At 43.7% G+C, this 12,539-nt stretch overlaps 1 protein-coding gene across 3 annotated transcripts in view; it reads right to left on the bottom strand.

Moving 5' to 3' along the window:
• Window positions 1-10,057: 10,057 nt before the first annotated feature.
• IHO1 (interactor of HORMAD1 1) overlaps window positions 10,058-12,539 on the bottom strand; it is a 68,834-nt gene continuing 66,352 nt past the window's right edge. For all 3 annotated transcript variants that reach the window (XM_078152386.1, XM_078152385.1, XM_078152387.1), the window contains 2 exons: window positions 12,424-12,527; window positions 10,058-11,909 (listed from right to left, as the gene is read on the bottom strand). In XM_078152386.1, the coding sequence (XP_078008512.1) occupies window positions 10,770-11,909; window positions 12,424-12,527 (1,244 nt within the window). In that variant the 3' untranslated portion in view covers window positions 10,058-10,769. The remainder of the gene's footprint in view (window positions 11,910-12,423; window positions 12,528-12,539) is intronic.

Below are 12,539 nucleotides of genomic sequence, written 5' to 3' on the forward strand. Positions count from 1 at the left end.
TTTGGCATGCCAGACAATCAGAGACTTGTTTCTGTGGAAACACTGAAGTATAATTTAGGTTTGAAAATCAAAATAGAAGTGAGTTGGTTTGAGGAATATATGGGGGATTTTGAAACTGCAATTTGTCAACTGCACACCCAACCCTCCATATAGCAGGGTTCTGGCAAGGACTCAGAGATCCCTGCTTCCTATGGGCTCTAAGTACACAGGATCCTGGGCTCTGACCAGAGAAAGACTCAGGTGTTTCTGGTTAGACTTAGCAAGAATTTCCTTGTCAAGAGAAAAAGCCTTGGGTTTGGAGTCAGGAAATCTGGGAAGCATCAATATAGTTTGCACTTGTGGCAGTAGGTAGAGGGTCAGTCAGGAACCACATCATGAGAAAAAAAGAAAAAGCACTGAGCTTTGAGTCAGAGGACCTGACTTCTCATCCTGGCTCTGCTCCTCACTACCTACGTAACCTTAGAAAAGTCACAATTTCAGGGTCTCAGTTTTCTCATCTGTAACATGGGGGTGGGGTGGACTATCTCTAAGGTACCTCACAGTTTTGTATGGCCAGAAATCATTTAACATGATCTAGAAGAATTATTCAGGAAGACCTGAATTTAAATCCATGCTTAGACACTTAGCTGTGTGATCCTTGGCAAGTCACTTAACCTCTGCTTACCTCAGTTTCCTCAACAGTAAAATGAAGATAAGAACAGCATCTACTTTGCAGGGTTGCTGTGAGGATCTAAGGTCAATGAGAAGAGATGTGGTGGGGCTAGGTAGGCTGCTGCATATTTCTTACATAAAAGGGAGTGAGCAGGGAATCCCTAATCAACTTGATTGAAATTATAGGATGGATTTCTGTCTCCGTGCAATGGAGGAAGATGTGCCCTAGCACCTTGTTGAGAGGACACAGTTAACTCTCTTTTTTGATTCCCAGGGAATGTGGCTGCCTCCAAGATTACTAAAGGGTTAGTCAGGATTTGTTCTGTGAAGTTTGGGTTTAGTCACAAGGTGGGGAACCTGTGGCCTCCAGGCCACACGTGACCCTCTAGGTCCTCAGGTGTGGCCCTTTAACTGAAGGTGGGGGTGGAAGGGTGGGACATATTCACTGGTAATTTTCCCAGTTTCCATGAAAGTGAGCCTCTTTCTTTTCTCCTGCTGGCTGTACCTTGGACTTCCAGGAGATGCAAGTAGAAAAGAATGACATGCTGGAGTCTTGACTGAGCAGCTCCCAGATCTCCAGTTCCTGGCTGCCTTCTTCTGTCTTTTCATTTCCTTTTCTGGGCACAGGTCAGAGACTAGAGTTTCTGAAAATGAATTTTCTATGCAAGCTCTAGTATTTCCAAATAATCTTGAGTTTAATTAGGCAACAGGCCTCCTAGAAGATTCCCTTAACAGCATGTTCTCTTGGAGAAAGAAGAGGAACACCAATGTGGTCGATATAGCTAGGCGACGGGAGCCATAATACCAGGAGATCTGGACCTTGCCAACCCTCTGTGTTACTGCTCTGTGTTCCTCAGACAATGCTGGTAGAAGGTGAATGGGAAACGTTTGCTAAGCAATCCCTGAAGCATCTTCACCTTTGAATATTTTTTCCTTTCTGAAATTATTCAGAGGATCCTGTGATTCCTTTGGATTTTATGCATTTGCTGTGGGTAAAAATAAAAAGGCAGTTCCATACCCAATACCCACATTGTATATTGAATGTCAATGTGGGAGTTGGGGATGCTGTTACCAAGTTTGGAGAAACCTAGACATGAGTTATACCTAACCTTTATTTTATAGATTCTCCTGGAGAAGTCCAGGTGGGGACAGTAACCAGAACTAATGGCCCCTTGGCGATCAGACATCCAAGACCGGACCCAGTCCTCATGAACCCAGAGTCCTTGGAGAGGGACTAGAACCATGTGTTATGGGAATATTAGTGATGACTTCTGTGCAAGAAATGTCATAGAAGATATTGACAAAGACATATTGACCAGAAGAGGAAGTGAACTAGGGATAACAAGGCACAAAAGATGCCCAACCCAACTTAAAATATTAAAAGATCCAGAGGAAGGCCTCCAGCATCTACTATATACTGTGTTCCAGCCTGAGTATATAAGTATCCAACTATAGCCAGAAGGGTGGGGATGATGGTAGGAAAAGGGCTCATCTTCTTTCCATCATACCTCAGTGCTTCTAGAGAAGTATCTTTTGTCCTTACATTATCTTTTTTTCCCAATATATCTCTCTCCTACCTTACCCAGAGAGTTATCCTTTGTAACCAAGAAGAAAAAAGAAAGAAGAAAAAAAAAGCAGCAGAGCAAAACCAAACCACATGTCAGTTGAGTCTGACAGTATACACCATGCTCCAGGGGTGGGGAACCCGTGGCGTCAAGGCCACATGTGACCCTCTAGGTGCTCAGGTTCGGCCTTTTGACTGAATCCAAACTTCACAGAACAAATCCTTTCACTAAGGGGTTAGTCAGGATTTGTTCTGTGAAGTTTGGATTTAGTCACATGTGGTTCTCCAGAGAAGGGGGGGAGCTCCATTTTCTTAGCTCTTACCTGGGTTTAAGCTCTGTCATGTCATGTCATTATTCTGTTTACATCATTGGAAGCACTGGGTACACTATTCTCCTGAATCTTCTTACTTCCCTCTGCATGAGTTCATATCTGTCTTCCTATGCTTCTCTCAATTCATAGCATGCATTATTTTTGTGGTATAGTAATGTTCCATTACATTCATGTACAACACTTTGTTTAGCCATTGTCTAATCAATGGAATCTACTTTGTTTTCAATCCTTTGTTGCCATGAATATTTTGGTGGATATGGGACCAGTTGGGACAAGCAGAAGCTTATCTGAGAAGTGCAAAAGCCTTGTCTCCAGGAAGGGAGGGGCCCTACAATATTAGAAAAGAATGAAATGCACCAGAGGCTCTTTCCCCTGGGAAACGTAGGGTCAGGTATGGGTCTTGACATACTGGATTGTACCAATCTTGGCAACCCAGAGATCAACTTGGTACTTGGGAGCGCCCTAAAGCTTTATAAAGAACCACCCACTGTACTTTAAAGGCTTTAGAGACTCCTTCAGAGTCACATCAGTTTTCTCTCTCCACCCCTCCCCCCCAACCCTGATAGTAAGCTTCTGGCTTCATTACCTACTTCAGTGACTATCCTCCTCTACAGAATAATTAGGTTACTTCTTCCCAACCTCTGACACCAGTGCCAGAGCCAGGAACCTTTAGGCAGGGTAAAGGGGAAGGATCATGGAGTTTAGAGCTGGAAGAAACCCTTTAAGGTTCATTTAGTTGAAGCCCTTATTTAACTGAGGAAGAAACAGACGCCTGAAATGAAAAATGATGGAACAGGGAGACGCTTGTGGTCACGCAGGATGTGGCCCTGCTGGTATTTCTGGCCAGGCTTTCTGATCCCAAAGATCCTTCCTCCACGGGACCTGCACCTGGTGCTTAGTCTCTCTTCTGCATGCCTAGGAACGTGTTTTGCAGGCTAGGATATCATATTTACAGGAATAAATATGTAAGAAGGACAGAGGTTTTGCTGCCACTATGACTGATATGCAAGCAGGGGCTATAAGCTTTGGTCCCTCTCCTCCTAGCAAGTGTTTTGATGCTTCTTTGGTTTGTTTCATACAAGGTTTAAATGAATTTGCACAGTGAGTTGATTACAGGAGGTGAATAAGCATAACAGAAATCCAAAGGGCCAATGGAAAGATTTATGTGTGTTTATCTGTGATGTGAGGCATGGATAGTGTTAGGAGGCCTTCTGCCTGCCTCCCGAGACAAAGACATGGTAAAAAGCAAGTCACACTGTGTCCTAATCCAGCCGAGAATAAGGCTTCTGACCTTCTGTGGAGGGAGAAGAGGAACTGTTTCACAGCAGCTGCTTGAAGGCCCACTTTGGGCACCCCCAGCTGTCAGGCAGATGAAGAAGACAGACCAAAGACTAACATGGCAGATGGTCCCCAGGTACACGGCCAAGGCAGTCTAATTCCAAAAGCACAATAACATTGGGTTTGACTTAAAAGAGCAATAACGCCTACCTAAGGTGGCCATGCCTAGAAGAGCCAGAGTAGTACAGTGTTCATGTGAAGAATCAGATAGACTGAAATTCTTTTTTTTTCCCTTGCTTTTTGCTAGGTGATCGGGGTTAAGTGACTTGCCCAGGGTCACACAGCTAGCAAGTGTCGTGTGAGGACCAGATACACTGTAGGTCCAGTCAGGGGGACTGACCAGAAGAAGCCTCCTGCAATAATCCAGGTGAGAGGTGAGGCAGCCAAAGGTGAGGCAGTGGCTGTGTAAGCAGAGAGAAGGGGACAGATGAGAGAGATGTGGAAGTAGAATTGAGGTGGCCACGCTAGGGAAGCCAACTGGAGGGGAGGAACACTGAAGGTAGATTCTGGAGGCTAAACTTCAGTGAGGGACAGGGGTAGAGGCAGCTCTTTAGCAAATGACAACTTGGGAGTCAAGGAGCTACCCAGAGAGCTGTGCCATTCACAGTTCACCCTGGAATGCGGGTTTCCTCTGGGTGGGGTCTGTGAAGCAGAGTCTGTACTGAAAGGAAATTGAGACAAATTATTTCCCCTACACTGAACCCAAATGACATAGGGATCCCAGAGTTTAGTGGGAGGATGATTAAAAACAAAACTTTTAAAGGAGTGGAGGAGGAGGATTTACCTAAGAAAGGCCCAGCCCAGGAAAACCTGCAGTCGGAAACTTCCATATTCAGCCTCCTGGAGACAGATGCTCCTCAGAAGTACCTGCTGAGTACTTGCCACACATGTTAAGGAAACAGTTTAAAACAGAGCTGTCCTTCGCAGTCATTCCCATGGTCAAATCCTCTCCATGATGGAAAAAAGAAATCATATTCTTTGTTGACACCTGTGTGCCCAGATATGTCTCAGGAGGAGCCGCCTTCTCCCCTGAACAAAGCGTGAAATTCCTTAGATGAGGGCAACTCTTTGACAAAGCATGAACCTGCCTCGTTCTCAGTACCTCTGCACAGCATAGTGATGGTAAGTTCACTGTTGGTTCCCACATCTAAACTAGATCCTTGGGCTTGGCCTTTAAAAGGGAGGGGGGGGGAGAGAGAGAGAGAGAGAGAGAGAGAGAGAGAGAGAGAGAGAGGAGAGAGAGAGAGGAGAGAGAGAGAGAGAGAGAGAGAGTGTGTGTGTGTGTGTGTGTGTGTGTGTGTGTGTGTGGTTAAACATGAACTACAGATACTGGAGAGCTGGAGAGCCAGACAGAGACACAGAGAGATAGAAACAGAGATTTAGAGCGGGAGGAGAGACAGACATATATACAGATGACAGGGTGACAAAGAGAGACAGATAGCACAGAAAGAGAGAAAGCAACAGAGAGAGACTGAACAGAGAGAAAAGGAGGATTGCATTCACATAGACATGTTCTCAGTTCCTGGGAGGGAGCAATCCTGTGGCCCTTTAAGGAACTATGTGCCTCCAGGAGACTTTGATGAGATCCAAGTACTGATGCATTAGGAGGCAGCCTAGGTCAGGCCACTGGCCATGATTAAGTTTGAGTGAGAAGTCCTCGAGTTTGCACTTGGTGTCTAGGGGCTCAGAGCATCTGGTTCTGGACTATGAGTCGCATTTCTAAGGGATAAGACGTTTGCTCCCTAAGGCCAATTCAGCAGCAGCCATCGAGTAGAAGCTGCACACTGCTCTGGGCCGCTGTGAGGCCCACAGCTCTCCCATAGCAGGTCTGGGATGTGAATTATTGACGACTGCTTCTCCAGGCATGGCACTTCTAAGAAGAAAATAACAACGGAAGCACACTATGCAATTACTTTCATTTTGAAGTGTGTGGGAGAATGTGACATTTTACTTTTTAATCCAATATTTACCAAGAAAAAACCAAGTTTTGTTTATTAAACCCACTTCACTATACAGCCAAAGGAGAGCAGAAAAGGAGTCCCACTTCCACAGAATTTAGAGCAGGAAAGGAAATTCTGAAGCAATTTAGAACAACTCCCTCACTAACAAAGAAACTGAGGCTCAAAGAAGGGAAGGGGCTTGCCTAGGGCTGCACGTCGTGGCCAATGTTCTTCCCACTACCTTGAACTGGTGTTTCTAAACAGCTAACTTTTTATTTTACCTCATTGATTTATTTATTTTGGAGGAGGGGAGGCAACTGGCTTAAGTGACTTGCCCAGGATCACAGAGCTACTAAGTATCAGAAGCTGGATTTGAACTCAGGTCTTAGACCCCAGTGCTCTATCAACTTTGCCACCTCCTGCCCCACCAGTTAACTTTTTTTTTTTGGCTAGGCAAGGGGGTTAAGTGACTTGCCCAGGGTCACACAGCTAGTCTGAGGCCATATTTGAACTCAGGTCCTCCTGAATCCAGGGCTGGTGCTCTATCTACTGTGCCACCTAGCTGCCCCAACCAGTTAACTTTTTAACAAATGCCACTTGTGGCAGAGTGAGCACACCTTCCTCTACTTCCTACCTGGGTGACCCTGGACAAGTCACTTAAGCTTTCAGATAATCTTCTGGTTCTTAATTCCTTGACATCAACTTACTAAACCCCAAACAAGATGCAAATCTCATCCTACTCTGGTTTCAAGGTAGCCCCTCTGCCTGTGTGGGTAATATTAGCTCTGTACTTCCTAGTAGCCATAAAAGGAAATTATGGAAAATAAATGCAAAATTGATGGATGAAAACTCACCAACAACAGGGCTAGTACAAGGAGCTATGCAGATTATTAGAAGGCATTGAGCAGCTGTAAGAAAAAAATCTACACAAGGCTGGTAAGTCTCAATTGTGTGACAATTGGTGGGCAGAGGAGACAATAACAGTCTCTAATTTCTGGACAACTTCCTACTGCAGATAATTTCCTAGCCCAAACACATTTCTATCGGCGCCACTCAAAACCCTTCACAAGAACTGTGCACTGAAAAGACAGAACTCTGCGTTGTCTTATCTATTTCATAAACAATTAAAAAGAGCAAACCCACCTGAAGATAACCTCCTTTTCATGTTCCTGTATATTTTCAGTTGCCATTGTACTAGACAGAAAATGCTACACTCAGTTCCTGAAAATGAACCTTGTCACATTTAGCATGAGAACAGCATCTGATCTTGCAGCATTACAAACAAAAGGAAAAACGTTGTGGTTGTTTTTCATGATTATCAGAAACAAACAGCATAATTTTAATTAACTCAGCATCATTAAGAGAGGCCTATCTCTTATTCTACCAAAAAGAAAAAGAAAATCAAGCTCACTGAACACTAAATTAATCTATCCTTGGGCTTCATTACAACAAAATGAAATATTCATGAAGAAGTAAAGGGCTGGATTATTGATGAACAAATGGCATTTGAGAAGATGAATGTCATGCAGGCTAATGGCTTTTTCTCAATAGGATCCCTTATATTAAATTAATCCAATCATTTCTTTATAATGCCGTCTGAATAATCCCCAATGTCACTCCGTTGTTCAGAAATCTTCAGTGGCTCCCCCTTGCCTATTAAGTTCAGACCCCGATGATGGATGTTCCAGGTCCTCCAGTCTGACATCTGTCTACCTTTTCAGCTTTCTCCCATACTATTGTTACCCAGCACGTCTGTGCTCCACAAGCCTGGACTGTTTTCTGCCCCCAGCTATAGTCCTGGTGCTCTCACCCCTCTGTGCCTTGGCTTACACTGCTCTCCATGCCTGGGACAGCTTGCTTTTCCCTCTTAATCTACCGGCTTCCTACCCATCCTTTAAAGTCCAATTGAAACGTCAGCCCGTATCATGAAGGCAGCCCATGATACCCACTGCCAGGGCTGATCTTTCCCCTCTGACTTCACTCAGGGGTCCTAATGCACTTATCTAATGTAACCTCCATATGGTCAGGATTTTCTTTTTCTTTGGATTTTCCTCTCTAGGCTAGAGAAAAGCAGGATGAATGCCAAGGTGATTTGCCTAGGCCATTTAATATAAAAGCAGTTACCGAAAGTTGCTCTCATGTCACACTTTGAGGGAGGGCATTTGAAAAAAGGGTCACTGTGCTTTACAGTAAAGGGAAGACATCAGGGATTTAGAAGAGGTTGGAAGCTGGGAGGTGAGCTCAGCTGGGGATAAGGGGCTAGCTTGGTTTATTTTTTCAATCTGATTAGGGAGCCCCACCCAGACAATACCAGATGAAACACAACGAAATATTCCAGATACCTGTAGGAAAAGATGCCAGAAATGGCCCCTGAGCTGGTGATGAGCTATTGCAGCACTGAACTGAAGAGCTTTTGCCTGTCTAGCTGCTTCGGAGAAGTGAGAAGCTTTCTTCTTTCCCCAGGAGACCTTAAAAATTAATTCCTGGAGAAGGCTTCCCTAAAAAGCCATTTGGGTGCATCTGGGAAGCACTAGGCACAGAACCTTGAGTGGGGGAAGTTTTAGATTTCAGATACATTAGTAGTGCCACTCCAGAGCTCAGAGTTTTAAAGCCAACATTGCTAATTTTATTTTCATCACAGTAAGGAGACCAGGGAAACTCACATGCTGCCCAGGAAGCATCCTCATTGCTCTGGAGGTCTGATTCTGTACTGTTTATTTTAATTTTGCTTTATTAAAATGTATTCACATCTACATCGAGCAAGGAATCCTTTAAAATCATGTAAAAACTCTCTGGGAAAGAGATTCAAATCTCCATGAGGTGGGGGCTGAGCCATGAGAGATTTATTGGTTACTGCAGATATTTATACTCCTTGACAGAAACCCAAGTTGAAGTAATAAAAGGAAAGGCCAGGAGCCATGGGATCTAGGTAGGTTTGATCCAAACACATGCAATGGGACTCCAGGCTTAGAGTTACTCAAGGCAATAACCCAGGGCTTGGCACACCATCAGGCAGCCTATAGCTGTATATAATGCCCTGAGTATTCCAGAAAAATGTAGTGCCAATGAAAAACAAGAACTCTTGTTGATGGGAAGCAGCCTCTTCCCCCTTTCACTCGTGTATCACATTTGTCTGTGTTGACTGATATCTTCTCCTATTAGCCTGTGAGCTCAGTAAGAGCAGGGCTTGAGTTTTGTTCAACCTTTTTATCTCCTACGGGACTTCTATACTGCAGGAGCTTCATAAATATTTCTTAAATGAATTTAAAATGACTGGATTTTAAACTTCTCCAAAGTCTAATACCAGTCTGGGATAATAGAAGATTTCCAATAATACAAAGCCTCCAGCCCACAAGCCTTATGATATGAACTGAGACTAAGAGTCTCTGAGCAGCAATTCTCCCCCTGTTCCATAACTGCAGAATTATGAGGGGAAGAGGATGGAAACAAAGAGAAGAAGACAGGATGCAGTAATGCCCAAAGCCTAGAAAATCAAGGTCCTCTCCCAGAGAAAACAACTGAAGTCCTTAATACTTAGAGTCCTACTGATCTTTTCAGACAAAACCAACCCAAGGATATTTTTGTTTCTTAAGGGGAAGGTTCATTATTGTTTTCAACAAATACTATCTGGAAGGCAAACAGATCCAGCAGCTGAGGGTGAGGTCCTAGGAGATGGAAGCCAGGAATAACCTTTCTGACAGCACAACAGGAAAACATTCATTTAAATCTAAGAAGGAAATTTAAAGCTGTTTTCCTACACCACATATTTTTAAACTAAATAACTGACAGCTAATATTCATAAAAGAAATATGGAAATCAAGAATAAATATGGGAGTATTTTGATTCAAATTCATCTTGAGAAGTTTAAATAATAACAGAAAAGGGAATATATGTGTTCAGAGCTGCTTGTATTCTTTAAATGAAATTTTAGGAAGGGAGCCAGGTGTAACAGAATGAGCAATGGATTTGGACTCAGAACAACTGGGTTCAAATCCCTGCTTAGCTATTTATCACCCAGATTACGTTGGATATTTAACTTCTCTGACTGTCAGTAAAAATGAGGGGGTTAGACTAGACGATCTCTAAGGACCCTTCCAACTTTAAAATCCTGTGAAAATAAGAAGAGGAAAAAAAAAAGATTTAAAATCAGAATTACGCATGAAAGATCTAGGAAAATGAAGTCCAGTGCAAATACAGCTAATTGTGGGATATAAACAGTAATACTATAGCACTTATGTAGAATATGCCCATTTTTATGTTTTTGTCAAAGGTTTTTAAATTCCATGCTTTGGATACAATTAATTTTGCCGTGGCTCACAACAGTATACAGTGCATGTTTAGATACTTGACATTTTATCTACTGTACAAAGCAAACTCCTATGGCAACATTAACTACTAACAGGAAGAACTAATGAAAAGCCAGAATTGTGAGCTAAAACCTCAGAAATACTGAAGTCATGTTTAAGTAAAACATTGGAAATATATGTAATTTCACAGACCAAGTTATTCTTCCTGTTAAGTCATCTCACACTAATTAAACCCTCAATAATAAACTGACATTCCTCCTGAAAACAACGATGTGTAAACCAAATCATCGTCATCATAATGAGGACAAAGGATGTACTGGTCAAGTCATTCCAAGGCTTTAGTTAATGTTTTGTTTCTAAGGAAGTTTTAATCACACAAAAGACACAAAGTTCTGGCCAAACTTTTTGGGTGCCTTAGCTAGCAGTCTGAGTGAGAATAGGCTGACTTCTTTAGATATGGCTCCAAAGTGCACTTCACTTGGGCATGTGTTTTTCAGAGTCTTCTTCTGACCACAGGACAAGGCACAGAATGATGCATTTCTTCTCACTCTCCCAGCTAGAAAACAGAGTGATTGTTCACAGCCACCTCCGCAGAAACGGTTGGTAAGGAGTGGTGGTCAGGAGCCCCAAAAAAGGCTTAGTCTCCATCATCATCACTGCTGTCAAAAGCAATGGCATAAAATGTGCTTTCCTCAGCCTTCAGGATACTAGGGCTGCCCGAGTTGTCAGAATTGAGATCACTGAACCACTTCATCTGCGTATCCCACTCAGTGCTGTTTGGAGAGGGAGAAGAGTAATCGCAGAGGAAGAAGCTGTTTGCTGCTTTGTGGGGGCTAGCTGCCCTTTCCTCCTTCTCTGCCCTTCCTCTTCTTTTCACTACAGGCTCTACAGTTTTGTAGGGATACAGAAAGGGCAAGGGTTCCCTGGGCTTCTCCACTTGATCCAGAAACACATCTTGTTGCCCAGAGGCTGCAGACTGGGGATACCCGACTCTTGAGCTGAAAGTAGAGGTATTTCTTGAAAGGCCTGAACTCTTCCTTCTTATGAATGTGCCTCTTCGGACTTTCCTGGGCTTTTCCCTCTTTGCTCTTTTTCTCACATCTATACTCCCGCCTTTCTGTTCGAGCACGTTATTCTGACTGCGTGTGTCACTACAAAACAGAGCTGCGGGCTGATAATCTTGCAGGATACATGCGGGCCTGGCCTTCACAGTCACTGATGAAAATGGAGATGTTTCTTGAGCCATCGAGTCTCTTTTGCAGTGATCCCTGTAAATCTTGCTACTAGAGTCATGGTTCTCAGACAACCTCTTAGCAGGAGCCTGAGCCTCTAAATCAGCCTGCACAGCTTCATCCTTTACACTCCGATTTTCTTTGTCAAGCCAAAAAGTAGCCGCGTTTCTATTGTGCTTATGAGTTTCATCTTCAGCTTCTTGCTTCTTAGTACTATATTTTTCATGTTGGTATAATGATATGAGGGGATTCAGGTGAGGAAGGAGCATGACAGTTTCACCTGTATCTGGTGATTCTGAGATTGGTTTCCCTTTCCTGGTGAGACCGGAGGCCTGGAATAGAGCTGGAAGGGTCTGAGAACCTCCATCACTCACATGGAAGGGTAACCGAGCTTCTGAACCAAGTGAATACATTTCAGCTAAGACTTTGGGGAAGTTGAGCTGATCTAATTGGTCACACAGCCTCTGCTGCTGTCTGCTCTGTTCGGCTGCTAGGACTTCAAGATGCTTCAGACTGGATTTCACATCTAAAAATTCTGCCTCTCTCTGGGGAAAGGCAGGCAAAGGAAAATCATTAGACAATCAGCATCAACAATCTGTGACAGACAAGTAGACAAACAGGGAGCGACAAAAACAAGAGCATTCAGTAAAAGGAAAGAAAGCTCCAGATGCAAATATTCAATCCCCATGATCTGGTATAAATAAATGCCTCATTCTAAAGAGATTTAGAGGGAAACAGACAACATTTCTTTGGGAAAGCAGGGCCCTGATGACATCTTTATAATCGATCTCACTAGTGAGCCAGAGCTCCATCTGAGATGGGGTTGAGGGAGGGACCCAGGGCCCAAGAGAGAGGATCCCAGCCCCATCACATTCCAGGACACTTCCAGCAATGTTAGACTCAGACAAGGAGAAGTAAACCCTTGGGTTACATCAGTTCAAATGGATCTGTTAGTTCATGAGCTCCTCAAGGGCAGGGCCTATGTCACTGTTCACCTGTGGCCATGGATCCAGGAGGTGCTTTACCAAGGGTTTGATTGGATCCAAGATCCTGACTTACAGTTTCAAGTTGCTTCTCCATCTCCAGGGCTCTCTGCTCCATTCTGTTTCTGTCTCGTAGAGCATCTAACAGTGAGTCACAGTGGGCTTGGGCACTCTCTTGCACTAAAAAAGGAA

Source organism: Phascolarctos cinereus, unplaced genomic scaffold (genome assembly GCF_003287225.1).
Source record: "Phascolarctos cinereus isolate Bilbo 61053 unplaced genomic scaffold, phaCin_HiC Scaffold_4;HRSCAF=312, whole genome shotgun sequence".
Classification (NCBI taxonomy): Eukaryota; Metazoa; Chordata; class Mammalia; order Diprotodontia; family Phascolarctidae; genus Phascolarctos; species Phascolarctos cinereus.